Here is a 14,400-nt window from a genome sequence, read left to right on the forward strand (position 1 = left end):
TTCAAAGTTTGATACAATTTAAATATACATTCATTTAATTAAAGCTCTTTGTTCATTTTCGCTAAATAATTTGAAGTTGCAGAGGTTTTTTCTTCCAATTGTTTTTCTTCCTTTTGAATTTGTTCAACAATCCACTCGTTGACCACGTGATCATTGTATATTTTCAAAAGCTCAACTACTAAAGTGTCTTTGATGTTTTTCAGCTCGCTTGTAAGTGATTTCAACTCTTTGACAATTGTTTCCAGGCGAAAGTAAGAAACCCGTCCAGTTTTGACCAGATGCTTGTTAAAAAAGCTGTTGTAATTTGGCCCCTCAAGGAAAGAGTGGATCTTTCCCTTGACATTTTCAAGCAATTGAGTTGATCGCCATATTTCCGATCCAGGAAAATTACCCGGCACAACTGCTTGGGGACGAGGACGATTTACGGTTGGAATTTGACCTTGAAATCCAAGCTCTCTTGAGGATTCCCATAATACTGATGTCGTGAAGGCTCGACGGATGGTTGTTTTGAAGGATGTCACGAGACTTGGCAGCGAAATTGGTAGTAAAGAACACATTGCAGCAAAATGAGTATATCTCGATTTTCCGGTCAAAACAAATCCTGAAAAAGCGTTTTGAAAAATGTTTCGCATCATATTCCTTACCAATGATGTTTGCATATTCAGGTGCATTTTTCGCAGCCTGAAAGAGTTCCTCTGCCTGTGCTGCGTTTCGCTTTACATCCGGTAAAGGGTCAAGAACATCTTGTCCACACTTGAAACTGGTCGCTATCCAAATTCCTTCAAAGATTTTTCCGTGAAAGTTCAAAAGTTTCAGGGTTGCTCGAGCATCCAAATATCCACCAAATCGTTCATTTCTAGTAAAAAAATAAATTTTGCTTTTCAAAACTCACTTACTTGATGACAACATCAAAATAATCTGGAGCTTTGTGACCGATTAAAACTTCATTATTAACATTTCTCAAGGTATCGTCCCAAACAAGAGCTCGAACATTCGGCGCAAGAACTTTTATCGTTTTACCAACGTCCTCGATATAATCAAGGTAGACTCCAGTTGTGGTTGTATTTCTAGCGTGAATCTCCTTCGCCAAAATGTTGCGAGAAATAGACTTGAATAGGCCACACCCGATATGAATCCAGGATGATAAGGGATGAGCCTGGAGAATTTCTTTTCAGAGCTTATACATTTTACAAATGAATTAACATATAAGAAAAATATCATATGCACGTTACATATGCTTGTATAAGCTGTGAAGAAATATAAACTCCGTTCCGGATAATAATGTTCTTACAAATTTATTAGTGTCTTCACTCAAAGGATGAAAGTCCATGAAACAAGTAGGAGAAATCTTCAACTCTGATTTATGCTTCGTCGCAAATTCTGCATTTGTGCACACATCAATCAGCGGAATAACTTCGAGCTTGTTTTCCTGAGCTGATTTGAGAATTTCATCGAGCTCTGATCGAGAGTATGAGCGTTCAGGGCTTGAGAGAAAAGAGATTTCTCCACCATAAGGAAATGTCTGCTCCCATTCGAGGAAGATTCCTGAGGCTCCAATGTCTTTCAAAACTTTAAAAAACTCCTTCAAGTATTCAACACTTGGTCTTCCAGCTGCCAGATCAACATGCACGAATCGTTTAATATCAGGAAGCTGGTCTACAAGTTGATCTTGATTCTCCATGTCTAATTCGTCAGAATCCGTGTTGAACAAGTCATGAACAGGTTGATGCGAGCCGGGGAGGGGTGCGACAAGGCCTTCCCATGAAAGTTGCGATCCGATAGCTTGGTTGGATTCTTTCTCTGCTTTTCTTGCTGCGGCGATTCGCTTGGCAAGTTCTACCCTGTCAAATGTTTTTTCTTTTTCCAATATCTAGACATGTAATAAAACTTAATTCATAACATCAATTTGCCAATTCAATTCAAGCTCGTATTGAATTCGGTAATTGCCGCATTTAATATTCATGATGAGAATAACTTCAAAGCTTTAATCAACTCACCTCTTTTGGAATATTAATCTTCACATTTGGCTCCACCCATGATGTGGCTGAAATTATCTCGATGAGTAGAAAAAGTCTCTTATTATCATGTCGAAATAAATTAAAATTTTTATCAGTGTGTTTTTGCGATTTCTTGAGCTTTGAGGCGCCCCGCGGGTGGGTCGCTCTTCCAGCGGCGGGGATCCTCCGGGCGACGCTCGACCCACGCGCGCGCACTTCGAAGTCGCCCGAGAAAGAGGAGGACGATCAGAATCGACGGGAAAAAAGGGGACAATTGAAGAAAAAACGAAGGGAACAGTCCTCAAGCAAAATGTACTGGCCCTTGGGATGGCCCAAGGAGCTCTTTGTCGGCCACCAGGATGAGAACAAGTCAAAGCCTAGGTAAAAACTGCAGTATCTTGTCGGGATCTTGGCTTTAAAATTATTTAAAAAATATATGAACAAATATGAATCTGTTTTGTACATCTAGAGCAGTAGAAAAGGCCCTTCAACTTATTTAGGGTGGCAATAATGACCGCTGAAGAAATGAAATGCATCGTTCCGAACCGATATCACATGCTTTTTGCTCTACTCGGCTCATCCTCCGTCTCCATTTGGCACTCAAAGCCCTGTGTGGAAATTCTCTGCTACAAAAGACCAGCTGAACAGGTTCAGCGACAAGGAGAATTCGTCCGCGCAGAATGGAGGGCTGATTCTTCAATGCTCGCCTGCAACACGACGAAAGGCTTTCTCCTGTTGTATCTGCTCGAGCAAGATATCAAGGGCGAAACTGGACTGACGCTTTATGAGCATCGCGGGCCAAGACCGACGAATGATTCGCAAGAATCAGTGCCAGCGCTGCGATTGAGCTTGAAACATGTCGTACCAATGCCGGAAGGAATGCTCTCCTTGTGCTGCGTGCGAGATGAACTTTTGGTGACTTCGAAGGATGGATTGCTTCATTTCTTTTCCTGGGAGAACTCTGAAACGGAACGAATCTTATCAATAATGGACATTCCTTTTGCAATGGATCTTCAACAGAGCCGTGGCAGCTCACTGGACGAAGTAAGAAGCATAAAAGAAGCCCTCTTCTCCCCATATTTAGACGGCTTCGTCGTGCTGTTATCAGACGGCAGAGCTGCTTTGGTGGCTCCAAGCATGCACGGAGAAAAATTTAACTATTCTCAAAACTATCAGGGTATTTGGGCTCCCGGACTCTCGAATTCCACCACAGCTGCGATCAACAACAAATACAGACTTCTTGCTTTCGGTACTGCTGATGGCGATTGCTCCGTTTTTGGAGTCGATGATGTTACTGGAGCGCTCGTTCTGTCACATAAAATGATTTTGGAGAAGAAATTCTACCCGGGAGTCAAAGTTGGGCCGGTGAATAATCTAGTCTGGACGCCAGACGGGTGTGCTTTGGCAGTCACCTGGGAAACGGGAGGACTAGCGGTGTTCTCTGTTTTTGGCTCGTGTCTTATGTGTACGCTTGGTGGAGACTTTGGAGTCACAGCGGAAGGGTTGAGACGAGAAGCGTCGATTTTTACCTCGCTATGCTGGGGAACGGAAGGTTATCAATTGTGGATGATCATGCGAAACAAAAAAGAAAGCGAAAAAGGTTTATACCAGCTCAGCTTCATCAAGTCCGCTCTCACCTCGAACCCGAACTCAAGCAACCATTCGCACGTGATTCTTCAAGCTGAGGACCGAATTTTCTTCACGCCGCATTCGGAAGAGCGTCGGGGCACAAGAAACCAGATCAACTCTGTTGGCTCGAAGCAGTGGACAGTGATTCAAATGCCTTGTAACTATTTGTCAGGAAACTGGCCGATTCGTTTTTCTGCTGTAGATTCAAAAGGTGCTTATGTCGCGATTGCCGGAAACTTTGGATTCGCTCATTACTCAGTTGCCACAAAAAAGTGGAAACTCTTCGGCAACATCATGCATGAGAGAGACATGGTTGTTACCGGAGGACTCACTTGGTGGGAAGATTTCATTTGCGTAGCCTGCTACAATTTACAAGAGTCGAGAGACGAGATGAGAATCTACCCAAGAAGCACGAACTTGGACAACTCTTTCGCGCATTTCAGACGGCTTCGTTCGCAGATTCTTCTTGTGAACACTTACCAGGACAATCTCATCCTTTTCTGCGCCGATTACAAAATCGAGCTGTTCAAAATTGAAGCGGAAAAGAAGGATGGAACTCCGACGGCAAAACTGACACCTCTCCAGGTAATATAACTTTGTTCTAATTTCAAAAATGCTATTTCTAGGACATTTATCTTGCTAGATACGTCGCCTATCCCTCCCTCGTCGTATCCATCACAATGACTACTCTGCACATGGATTGGTCTGGCCGCCGCCAAGCAAGTCACAAAGAATCCGAAACGTTGATCATCAATGTTGCTGGTCGCCTCCTAATTCTCCATCGAACTCCAGAGGAAGAATTCTCAGTTCCACCAGTGGTCCTTGCGTCAAGTGTAGAGACACTTTGGGCACCTCCAAGCCCGAGAGATAGAAGAAAACTACATCTCCTTGATACATTGTGGCTCAATTGTGGAGCCGCGGGAATGCGAGTCTGGCTGCCGCTTTTCCCCAGAAATAATGAGAAATTGTTGTCTAGGAGAATTATGCTTCCATTTCTATCCGATATTTATCCACTTGGTAAGATTTCTTCCGGATAAACCCACCTCAAAATATTTTTAGCTGTGCTTTTCGAAGAAGCAATCGTCCTCGGCGCTGCAAATGACACGATGCAATATCCGGGCGGACAAGAAACTGCTGGCTTCCCCTTTAGCACGCTCAAACGAACATGCGACATTTACCTTCATCAAATTCTGCGTCAACTGCTACGCAGGAACTTGGGTCAACATGCGCTGGCGCTCGCCCAAACCTGTACCTCGCTTCCTTATTTTCCTCACGTGCTAGAACTGATGCTGCACGAAGTTCTAGAAGAAGAGGCCACTGCCTCTGAGCCCATACCAGATCCACTTCTTGTAAGAAAACCGATAAGTCATATCCCAATTAACCCTTTTTTAGCCTACTATTGTAAAGTTCATCACAGAATTCCCGCAATACCTACAGACAATCGTTCATTGTGCAAGAAAAACTGAAATTGCTCTCTGGCAATATCTCTTCCAGGTAAGCATACGGTTTAAATCCGTGATATTGAGTATATTTCTTAGTCGGTTGGAAAGCCACGAGATTTATTTGAAGAGTGCCTTGAAAATGGAAAGCTCGAAACTGCCGCCACTTACCTAATTATTTTACAAAACTTAGAAAAATTATCGGTTGCGCGAGAAGACGCAACGAAACTTTTAAATCTAGCATTGCAAAAATGTAGATGGAAGCTAGCTGCTGATCTTACACGATTTTTAAAAGGTTCGAAAAAGCGATGCGCCGTTATTTCAGTGTTTTCTTTAGCGATTGGCGATGGAGATCAGTGTAGTCCAAGTTTCCGTCATCCGACGCTTCTGAATGCAAATATCTACCCCGTCGTTCCGAATGTCAAGCCAGCCGCTACCAAAGCCGTCAACGGCGTCAACTATGCAAGAGACAAATACGGCCGCGAAAAAGATGAAAATCAAGCGAGGATCTCAGATAACATACTCCCACGAGTTCCCAGTGAGGCGAAACTAACGCCAAAACATAATGTCGGAATGGGGAGGACAATTTCGTCGCCTGTTAATCTTCTTACGCCTGAAAAACCGTCTGGAAAGAATGGAGAAGACGCAGAAGAAGAAAAGGCTTTCTTCCCGGATGAAAAGTCTGGCTCAGGTCCCTGCTCGGGTAGATCTCCTGACTCGAGGCCCAGCTCACCTGATAATGCTGAAATTCCAGCGGAGCATTATTATATCGAAACAATCTTAACCCGGCAGGCGAGAAAAATGCTTGAAGGTTTGTTCCCTAACCAATTCGAAGGTATTATCTCTTGTTTAAGACATGAGGCTGCGTGATTTGGGCCAATTTGCGGCGCACATGCAATTTCAACTGGTTCCATTTCTAAAGCGCGAGCAAGGCCGAGCTGCTACCGTTCTACATCCTGTGAAAGCGCTGAAAAAGCTACACGACGATTTCGAGTGGCCACATCCGACAAGTTCATCATCCGTAAGCAAACGGTTGATTAAAGAATTTCCTCGTTCGTTGTCTATGCAAGAGCAAGGCTCCGCGGCCGTTGACCCCATTGATCAATTGAATAGGCATGAGTTTCTGATTTTTAAATTTATTTCACACTTGATTTTTAATTCTCCGTACTTGATTGATTGTTTGCATGATTTTCGTTGATTTAAACTCGTTGAAGGCGCTTTGAGATGCTCTCCACACAACAGGAGTCGTTCCAATCTCAACAGCGAAAGATTCAATTCGAGGAGCTCTCAATCGCCTCTCTCCAGGAAGCGCATTTGATGCCTCTTGGTAATCCCGAACTTCAGTCCCTCGCCGGCTTCTCAGAACTATCTGAAGGCGATTCAATAGAAGATCTCTCTATGGACCACAATGAGACGCAAGGCCAACTATCTCATTTAGTCTTAGACGCTGCTAGGGGACCTGTCAGGACTGAGATGCAATTGAGGTACGAAAAAATTTTATTCTTACAATATAATAGAGGTTTTTAGGTATCTTCTGGAGCTAACACTAGAATCGAGTTGTCACGAGTGGTCGCTGCTGATTTCATTAGTTCTCCGCGATGCGGAGACAATCCAACGTCTGATAACGCGCTCAAATGATCAAGTACTCGAAACTTTAGCGGCTGTTCTCAAAGCGATTGAGAAATGGGCCGGCCTGGAATCACAAGGCTACAGGGTCTTTGTCCTCTGTATAAGACAACAGAACCCGAATACCATCAACAAAATGATGAACAGTGATTCTTTACCGGATCTTTACCAACCGCCCAGTCCAGATTCGCATGATTTAGGAAAGGATTCAAAATAACAAGGATAATTTGCTCTTCGAAACGTTTACGATCCAAAAATAGCATCAGCTTCACCGACTCTAACAAGAGCTCAAGTGGGCTCCTCTCTGCGAAAGAACTCCGACCCTTTTGCCGAAACTCGCAGCCAGATGAAACGAAGTGAAACCGCCCCGGAGCTCGACGAACAAGCGGGCTACACTGATCAGTGTTCGATACAGTAGCAAGCACGCATTTTAGATACTATCACAGTCTTGCCTTGTTGCCTTTCAAATGTCTATACAACTTTAAAGTAGTATCTATATCTAAATAATGGTTCTCTTGAGTCATTACTTCTTTTTTAGTTCCACCTTTCAATACTTCGGTGCAATATTGTTCAAAAACTCTTATTTCTAATATAATGCAATCTTTCAAACAAAAATTTCTTCAAATAAAGAATCTTCCATTTAGAATGGTTTTCTTCTCATGCGGATTGTGTGGTGAGCAAATTAAGAAACCTAAAGTCGAAAAGCATTTGGGACGATGCCGCTCAAATGAATTGACTTGCATTGGTAATTTTCTATCATGAAACTATATGAATGTTAAAATATCATTATATAGTCGTCTCCTTAATTTAACTGTTTTATTTTTAGACTGCAACGTCACGTTTAACAGAATGTCTTACGATGGGCATAAATCGTGTGTTACTGAAAATGAAAGATATGGAGGCAAAGACTACGTTGAAAAAGGAAATAAGGTGAGTCTCCTTCATTTTATTCCGTATTTTAACGATTTTAAGGGCGACGAAAAGCAGCGAATTTGGCTTGAGAAGATAACCACGGCGATGAAAAAGGCGAAATTAAGCCCAGCTGGAATGAAGGTTTGGAAAATGCTCGAAAATGGAGGTTTCGAAAATATTCCAAGGTCAACTTCTAACCTTTATTTATTTATTTTACCGTCTTTTAGAAAGGAAAAGAAGTTTGTCAACTTTGTTAAAAACTCGCTGAACATGCGGGATACAGGCGGCATTGACGAAGTTTGGAAGATCTTCGACGCTGCTTTTGAGAAGCAAACCCCAACAACGCCGGCTAAGAAAGCCAAAAGTACAGCAGTAGAAGTGAAAGCGACAGGAGATAAGCCATGGTGGGAACAATTTACTCCTACCAAAAAGAAGAGTGGCAAAGGTAAACATTTTAGTTCATGAAAAGATATTTATCTAAATATGATTTTAATCATATTTTAGAATCTTCAAGCTCCGATGCTGATTCTGAGTCCGAAGAGGAAAAACTTGCGAAAAAGACGCCACAGAAAAAGAAGACTGTAACGAAGCGAAAGAAAGAGAGTAGCTCTTCAAGCTCAGACTCTGAAGAAGAGCCAGCTCCTAAAAAGGTAAGCTGTCAAATTCATCCCTCGTTTCTATTTTCCTTTAGGAAGTCAAGAAAGTCAAAAATGAAGCCAAGAAAGCGCCGAAGAAAGTGAAATCCTCATCGTCGAGCTCTGACAGTTCCGATGAGGAAACGCCGAAAGCACCAGCAAAGAAGAAGTCAAAAGTTGAATCCAAGAAAGCTCCTAAGAAGGAATCATCGTCTGAATCTTCTTCGAGCGACGAGGAAGATGCGCCTAAGCAGACTTCGAGCCCGCTGAAAAAGATCGTCAAAAAAGTGCCGAAAAAAGCCGAGTCAAGCCCTGATACGAGCTCTTCCGAAGAAGATGCTCCAATTAAAAAGAAAAAGACTCTCCCACCTAAAAAGACCTCTCCTGTAGCCAAACCTGTGCCAAAGAAAGTGGCCGAAAATAGCTCTTCTGAATCATCATCATCGTCGGAGGGAGAGCGAAAGGCGCCAAAGAAGGCTCCTGTGAAAAAGCAACAAAACAAAAAGGCGAAAGAATCCAGTTCTTCGTCTTCAAGCTCATCCGAGGAAGAACCCGCGCCCAAAAAGAAAGTCGAAGCTATAAAAGCCCCTGTTAAAAAGACTCCGGCGAAGAAGGAGTCTAGCTCGTCTTCTAGTAGCTCCTCTGAAGATGAACCTGTGCCAAAGAAAAAAGCTCCTGTGAAAAAACTGCCAGCGAAAAAAGCCGAAAGCTCTTCAAGTTCGAGCTCATCTGAAGATGAAGCTCCCGCTCCGAAGAAAGTAGTTGCTGCGGCTCAAAAGAAGAAGGCAACAGCGAAGGAGTCCAGCTCTTCTTCTAGCTCTGAGGACGAAAAGCCCGCTCCTAAGAAAGTTGCACCCTTGAAAAAAGCTGCCCCAGTGAAAAAGCCTCAAGAATCCTCTTCGAGCAGCTCTTCATCGTCGGAAGATGAAAAACCAGCTCCCAAAAAGTCTGCGACTCCGGCAAAGAAAAAGGTCCTGACAAAGAAAGTGCAAGCTTCATCTTCAAGTAGTTCCTCCTCATGCTCCGAGGACGAGGCCCCCGCCAAAAAGAAAACGCCAGTTGTAAAGAAATCTCAGCCTGCTAAAAAGGCCAAAGAATCATCATCGAGTAGTTCTTCTTCATCGTCATCAGAGGAGGAGAAGCCAGTTGCTAAGAAAAAGGCCAAAGTAACAAAAGATGCAACATCTGATTCTGAAGACGACTCAGCATCAAGTGGTATTGGATCAGGTGACGATTAACCATTCCATTCTTTCAAGTCAGCTTATTTGATACGTTACATGATTAATTGTTGTCTTTTTCGAAGTGCTAGACTCGTAATTGTGGCCATAAAACGTGCTCCTTATTGGAGTGTTTATTGTAAAATTGGCAAATTATCTGCTCATTTTATTTTTTTTATTTTTTCTTTGTAGATCTTCACAGTGAGCGTTCTAAAATAGATTCCCTTATGATATCAACATCAATAAAAAAATAAAGTATGATGACTAGTGTTAAAAAAACATGTAGATGAAGACGCAAGCCCTGTCAAAAAGGTTTCTCTCGAAAAACTCCTGAAGAAGCCAGAAGAAAAGCTTCCGACCCCAAAAATCAAAGCTGAAAAGCCTCAAACACCAAACAAAAAAAGTCCACTCGAACAAGGATGACTACAACAAGGAGCGTGACTCAAGAACGATCTTCATCAAGAATCTGCCATTTGACACGACTGTCGATGACTTGTGGCATGTTTTTGGAAAAGACGAAGAAATGACGATTGATTGCCGCTTTATCATGAACCGTGAAACTGGAACGCATAAGGTACTTATCTCGAGGGATTCTCCTTGTTTATTTCAAACTTCAAATAGGGACTCGCATTTGTCGAATACGCGTCAAGAGAAAAGTGCGTTGAGATGTTGGAGAAAAAGTGGAAAATGAACGGACGCCCGGCGATCGTCATGCAAGCTGGAACAAAGAAGCCGGCTACGAATGGCACGCCTGGGCCAAACTCCGGTCTCAGCCAAGATGAACGCGACTTACGAACGCTTTTTGTCAAGGGACTTCCCTTTTCGTCTACTCCTGATGATTTGGTCGAGCTGTTTGGTTGTCTACAAGCCCGATTGCTCAAAGATCACGCTGGACAATCCAAAGTAATTTCGTCTTCATTTTCTTTCTAGTAAATTTGAAATAAGGGAATGGCTTTCTGCGAGTTTGAAACCCCCAGCGCAGCGGATGAGGTGTACAACTACGCAGACGGGTACGAACTTGGCGGAAGATGGTTGCAGTTGGACAAACTCCGCCCAAAAAGTCAAATGAATGGCGGATCAAGTGGGTCGGCACAAAAAAGACATGCTCCGGTCAGTGCTGCACAGCGAAATCGCGGTGGAGCGGCCGGCTTCGAAGGCAAAAAGATGAAATTTGACGATGACGACGAGTACTAGAATGTTATTGACTGTAAATTTGAAAAGTTTCCGGAAGTTGAACGAGAATAAACTAAAAAACTTTAAAAAAACTCTTCTATAAAAGATCTCAAGAACAGCAGTTCTCCCGTGGGTAAAATGTTTGTTTATCTCCTCTTATTGACATATTCTCCCGGATGATCACAACAAACTTTTCTCCCGCGCCAAGATTTTCAAAATGAAATTTCTTCAGCTTTTCTTCAGTTTTTCTTTAGCTCTAAAATTTGAATTGCAAATCGGAGATGATCCGAGATGTTTGAGCATTGAGGCAGCGGCGGAGAGCAAGGTTGACTGGACTTATGTTTTTGAAGAGAGGGATCAGAAGACCAGAGAATGGGTCTTGACAAAGGAAAAGCAGGGAGTTCATATTGAAGTCACGCCAAAAGGTGATGAGTACCCACTTCTCAGCAAGTCTTATTCTGGTAAAGGAAAGGTGAGTATCTAATTTAACCGATTACGAATGAACTTGCAGAGAATATATTCAATCGTATCGTAGTTTGTGTACACCACGCAAAAACATGGAATGCATACAATCTGTTTTTCACCGGCAAAACTGCAGGAAGAGAATATTCGACTTACCCTGTCCCGAAAAATTGGCGCTTTTGAAAACGAGGAGATTATCGCAGAAATCGACGATTTCTTCCATTTTTCCGAGGCCGAAAAAGTGACGAATCTACAGTTTGAATTTGGAAAGACGAAAAACCGAGTGGATCAGATTTTAAAGGAGCTCAATTATCAGCGATCGAGAGAAGGCGATTTCCGAGAAATCAGTCAAGAAGTGAATGATGCTGTCTTGAAATTTGCTTTTATACAGGTACTCTCTTTGGGAAAGGGGTTTTCTTACATTATTATAGGTTCTTGTTTTGGTTATTCTGGGCGGATGGCAAATTTACAACCTCAAATCATTCTTTCTCTCGAAGAAACTAGTCTAGATTATCAATAAAGAACACAATGACGATGCCTGTTTTTATCAATTTATTGGTTCCAATAACCATGAGCATTTCTTTTCCATTTCGATTCTTTCTTCGACGCATCATCAGCTGGAACATTCGATTTCTTAAATTTCTCATCCATGACGAGCGATAACTTTTTCCCGACGTCATCTTCAGTAACTTTTCTCATTACAAGCCAGTGAATCCAGTTTTCTTCGTCTGTTCCGAACTCGAAAATCTCATCTTGCTGCAACTGTTTCCCCTCTATTAGACGGTAAATCTGGCTGGGGGTAGATAAAAAAAACTAACCTAAAAACCAGAGAGCAACAGTATCTTCTGGTGCAGCAAATTTAAATCTCGCTTCATTACCAACACTTTCAGAAATTATTTTCCAGAGAGGACCCATTTCTCTCAGAGAGTGAGTGCTAATTCTCCTTGGATTTTTTTCATGCGCGCTTTTGGCAAGACAATTTTTGGCATCTTTTATTATGTACCCTTGATAAGTTAAAAAGACAGTAAAGGTTTTACAGTGAATTTTGTAGCAACTTCTTTATGCTGATCGATCTTGGTAAATATCTTGAAGACGATGTTCTTTATATGCGGCGAATTTCTTCATCAATCCTAAGAAATGTAGAGGATAAATTCAATGTTAATTTACCTTCGTATTGAATGCCTGGAAAATGGAGGCACATGGTCTCTTTTGAACTCTTTTCCTTCCAGTGCGCTTCTTCCAAGGATTTTGGCCGGGCGAGTCCCGCTTTCTTTCGAATAATTCCTGTATAAAAGAGGTCTTCAACTCTAAAGTCGTGGCGGCGCGTTGTTGAAGCAGTTTTGTAGATTTCTTTGGCAGTGTATCCAGTGCAAGCTTGGCACTGTCCGTTGCAGTAGCTTGGGATATTATAAATTGAAGGCCACTGATCGCGCCAGATGAAGTATTTTCCGGAGTATGGTGGTTTTCGCAAGGAAATCGGGCGCCCTCGGAGGCAGAACATTTCGTCCTGAGATCCGGTAAACAAATTATACAGTCTTTCATGTGGTTTTACTTTGCTCTCAGCGGATAAATTCGGAGTCTTTAAAATCCTTCCCTGTCAAATCTAACGAGCGTATCATCGTCAACAAAGGCCACAGGCAGGTCTGAGTTGGGACAAAAATCATTGTAAAATTGATACCCAAGAAACGTTTTTATCGGCAAGTTGTCATACGTATCTTCAAAATCTCCCACTATCAAGTCGCCGTTTTCGTCAGCTTCTTTCTGGATCTCTTCTTTGTTGTCTCCGTCTCCGAGGAGGAAGTAAAGATTCATATTTGGCTGAAGAAGTTTTGCATGTTCGCGAAAAGCCTGACGATTTGATGGGCCACGAGAAAGTTTTACTCGACTTTAATTGAGTTTTATTTGAGTTTTGAGCAAAACTTTTGAGATTTTATTAAGTCTTTTTTATTCGATAATTAAACTCTTTCTTGTTTTAACAAAGACGGTTATTTCTGCCTCACATTTCTGAGTCGGTTTCATCAAATAGTTTATGTGTTGTGTTGGAGAATCTTCTCGATAAATGACTGGAAGCTCGTCAGATTTGATATAGTTGTCCATCTGAAAGAGTCCCTGAAGCTTCATATTTTGTACAATGGGTGGTCCAACAAAGGAATCTTTCATGTAAACGCCATCTTTATCCATGAGTTTTGCCATGGCGAGATGGTACTGGAAAAAGCAGTGACCAGGCTGTAGATTGTAGTTTGACGCAGTATGCTTTTTGTGTCTTTTCGTTAGTTTTGAAATTGATATCTGATTGAAAGGATTAATTTAAAAGAGAATCTAATTCAAAACTCAAATATAAATGCAACAAGAACTGGGTCCAAAAGCATGCGTTGATTCTTGCTTGAAACAATACAGTCCCTTCCTTTGCTATTGTAGTATTCTATGTATTCAACCACTTCAGGGTCGAAAGAACACTCGTAAGAGCAATGATGATTTTGAGGACTTATGTACTGAAATTGCTTCTCATTCTTCAATAGTGGCTTCAGATCTTTGATATTTTGTAGAACATCTGTTTTATCGCTCAAAATAAGGATTTTATCGAAGAGCTCCAGTTTAGAAATTAATCCAGCGGGCCAAGGATTCACCCAAAAGTCGAATTCCAAGAATTCCTCGTACTCGATGTTTTCGGGGTTTTTGACGACAAAAATCGGTTCGATGTACACTTCAGGATAGAGTAGCTTCAGATATCTGTAATTTTGGCGTTGTGCTTGAATTATGCTCTCTTGGCTTTCCGTATCGTCGTCGTAAAGGTGGATTACAGCGAGTTTGTACTCAGTTCTAATATCTTCTTGCAGAAAGAGACCTGATGCGTTTTAATTTATGCGAAATTCTAAACCTGTACCTGGGTCATTCATATGCACATTCTGTGACGCTTCAGTAAGCACCGCTCGTACAGGAGCTATCCCGATCTCTGCTTGATCAACTTCATAAAATAAAAGAAACACGCTCGAAACAATAAGTATCGAAATAAAAAGTGAAATATTTCTCCTCATAATCCTCAAATGTCCATCTTCGAATAAAGTTTTCTCTGGCCGCTTTTTGTTTACTGCAGATGTGATGACCTTTATATTGAATAAGGATAATAGACCCCGAAGGAGAGGTGCTTCCAAATGAATTCTGACGTGAAAGAATTTATCTCATTTTCTTATATAATTTCATAATTGAGATTCTTTGCCGCAGAAAATTTCCGGGGAAAAATGTTCTGTTTTCGTATCTTTACAAAAGGCGGAAAAGCTTTCTGGCGTAAAACGTAAATGCTAAATCATAT

At 41.9% G+C, this 14,400-nt stretch overlaps 7 protein-coding genes across 7 annotated transcripts; 4 read left to right on the forward strand and 3 right to left on the reverse strand.

The window, feature by feature from the left end:
• Window positions 1-8: 8 nt before the first annotated feature.
• On the reverse strand, window positions 9-1,963 carry LOC145698173 (hexosaminidase D-like). Its single transcript, XM_081775374.1, has 5 exons — window positions 1,911-1,963; window positions 1,249-1,841; window positions 897-1,167; window positions 645-856; window positions 9-601 (listed from the first exon to the last, which is right to left on the reverse strand). Exons 1-5 carry the CDS (start codon window positions 1,961-1,963, stop codon window positions 39-41), a joined length of 1,692 nt encoding a protein of 563 aa, XP_081631500.1. The 3' UTR covers window positions 9-38.
• Window positions 1,964-2,218: 255 nt separating this feature from the next.
• Window positions 2,219-6,923, forward strand: LOC145699083 (guanine nucleotide exchange factor subunit RIC1-like). The gene is made up of 10 exons (XM_081776330.1): window positions 2,219-2,378; window positions 2,498-4,211; window positions 4,253-4,643; window positions 4,686-4,975; window positions 5,019-5,120; window positions 5,165-5,360; window positions 5,403-5,876; window positions 5,920-6,178; window positions 6,280-6,549; window positions 6,593-6,923. The coding sequence occupies exons 1-10, from the start codon at window positions 2,308-2,310 to the stop codon at window positions 6,906-6,908; spliced, it is 4,083 nt and encodes a 1,360-aa protein (XP_081632456.1). The 5' UTR covers window positions 2,219-2,307; the 3' UTR covers window positions 6,909-6,923.
• A 412-nt stretch (window positions 6,924-7,335) lies between these two features.
• On the forward strand, window positions 7,336-9,878 carry LOC145699084 (uncharacterized). The gene is made up of 7 exons (XM_081776331.1): window positions 7,336-7,436; window positions 7,518-7,621; window positions 7,664-7,788; window positions 7,831-8,048; window positions 8,108-8,253; window positions 8,295-9,465; window positions 9,742-9,878. Exons 1-7 carry the CDS (start codon window positions 7,337-7,339, stop codon window positions 9,876-9,878), a joined length of 2,001 nt encoding a protein of 666 aa, XP_081632457.1. The 5' UTR covers window position 7,336.
• LOC145699088 (nucleolin-like) lies at window positions 9,830-10,707 on the forward strand. The gene is made up of 3 exons (XM_081776336.1): window positions 9,830-10,029; window positions 10,077-10,358; window positions 10,401-10,707. Exons 1-3 carry the CDS (start codon window positions 9,979-9,981, stop codon window positions 10,647-10,649), a joined length of 582 nt encoding a protein of 193 aa, XP_081632462.1. The 5' UTR covers window positions 9,830-9,978; the 3' UTR covers window positions 10,650-10,707.
• A 138-nt stretch (window positions 10,708-10,845) lies between these two features.
• Window positions 10,846-11,612, forward strand: LOC145699478 (transmembrane emp24 domain-containing protein 11-like). The gene is made up of 3 exons (XM_081776752.1): window positions 10,846-11,100; window positions 11,164-11,481; window positions 11,522-11,612. The coding sequence occupies exons 1-3, from the start codon at window positions 10,846-10,848 to the stop codon at window positions 11,597-11,599; spliced, it is 651 nt and encodes a 216-aa protein (XP_081632878.1). The 3' UTR covers window positions 11,600-11,612.
• Window positions 11,613-12,081: 469 nt separating this feature from the next.
• LOC145699369 (uncharacterized) lies at window positions 12,082-12,625 on the reverse strand. The gene is made up of 2 exons (XM_081776640.1): window positions 12,258-12,625; window positions 12,082-12,220 (listed from the first exon to the last, which is right to left on the reverse strand). The coding sequence occupies exons 1-2, from the start codon at window positions 12,589-12,591 to the stop codon at window positions 12,150-12,152; spliced, it is 405 nt and encodes a 134-aa protein (XP_081632766.1). The 5' UTR covers window positions 12,592-12,625; the 3' UTR covers window positions 12,082-12,149.
• Window positions 12,626-12,690: 65 nt separating this feature from the next.
• Window positions 12,691-14,293, reverse strand: LOC145699070 (uncharacterized). Its single transcript, XM_081776320.1, has 3 exons — window positions 13,975-14,293; window positions 13,052-13,935; window positions 12,691-12,970 (listed from the first exon to the last, which is right to left on the reverse strand). The coding sequence occupies exons 1-2, from the start codon at window positions 14,123-14,125 to the stop codon at window positions 13,415-13,417; spliced, it is 672 nt and encodes a 223-aa protein (XP_081632446.1). The 5' UTR covers window positions 14,126-14,293; the 3' UTR covers window positions 12,691-12,970; window positions 13,052-13,414.
• Window positions 14,294-14,400: the final 107 nt, after the last annotated feature.

This window comes from Oikopleura dioica, chromosome 2 (genome assembly GCF_907165135.1).
Source record: "Oikopleura dioica chromosome 2, OKI2018_I68_1.0, whole genome shotgun sequence".
Lineage (NCBI taxonomy): Eukaryota > Metazoa > Chordata > Appendicularia > Copelata > Oikopleuridae > Oikopleura > Oikopleura dioica.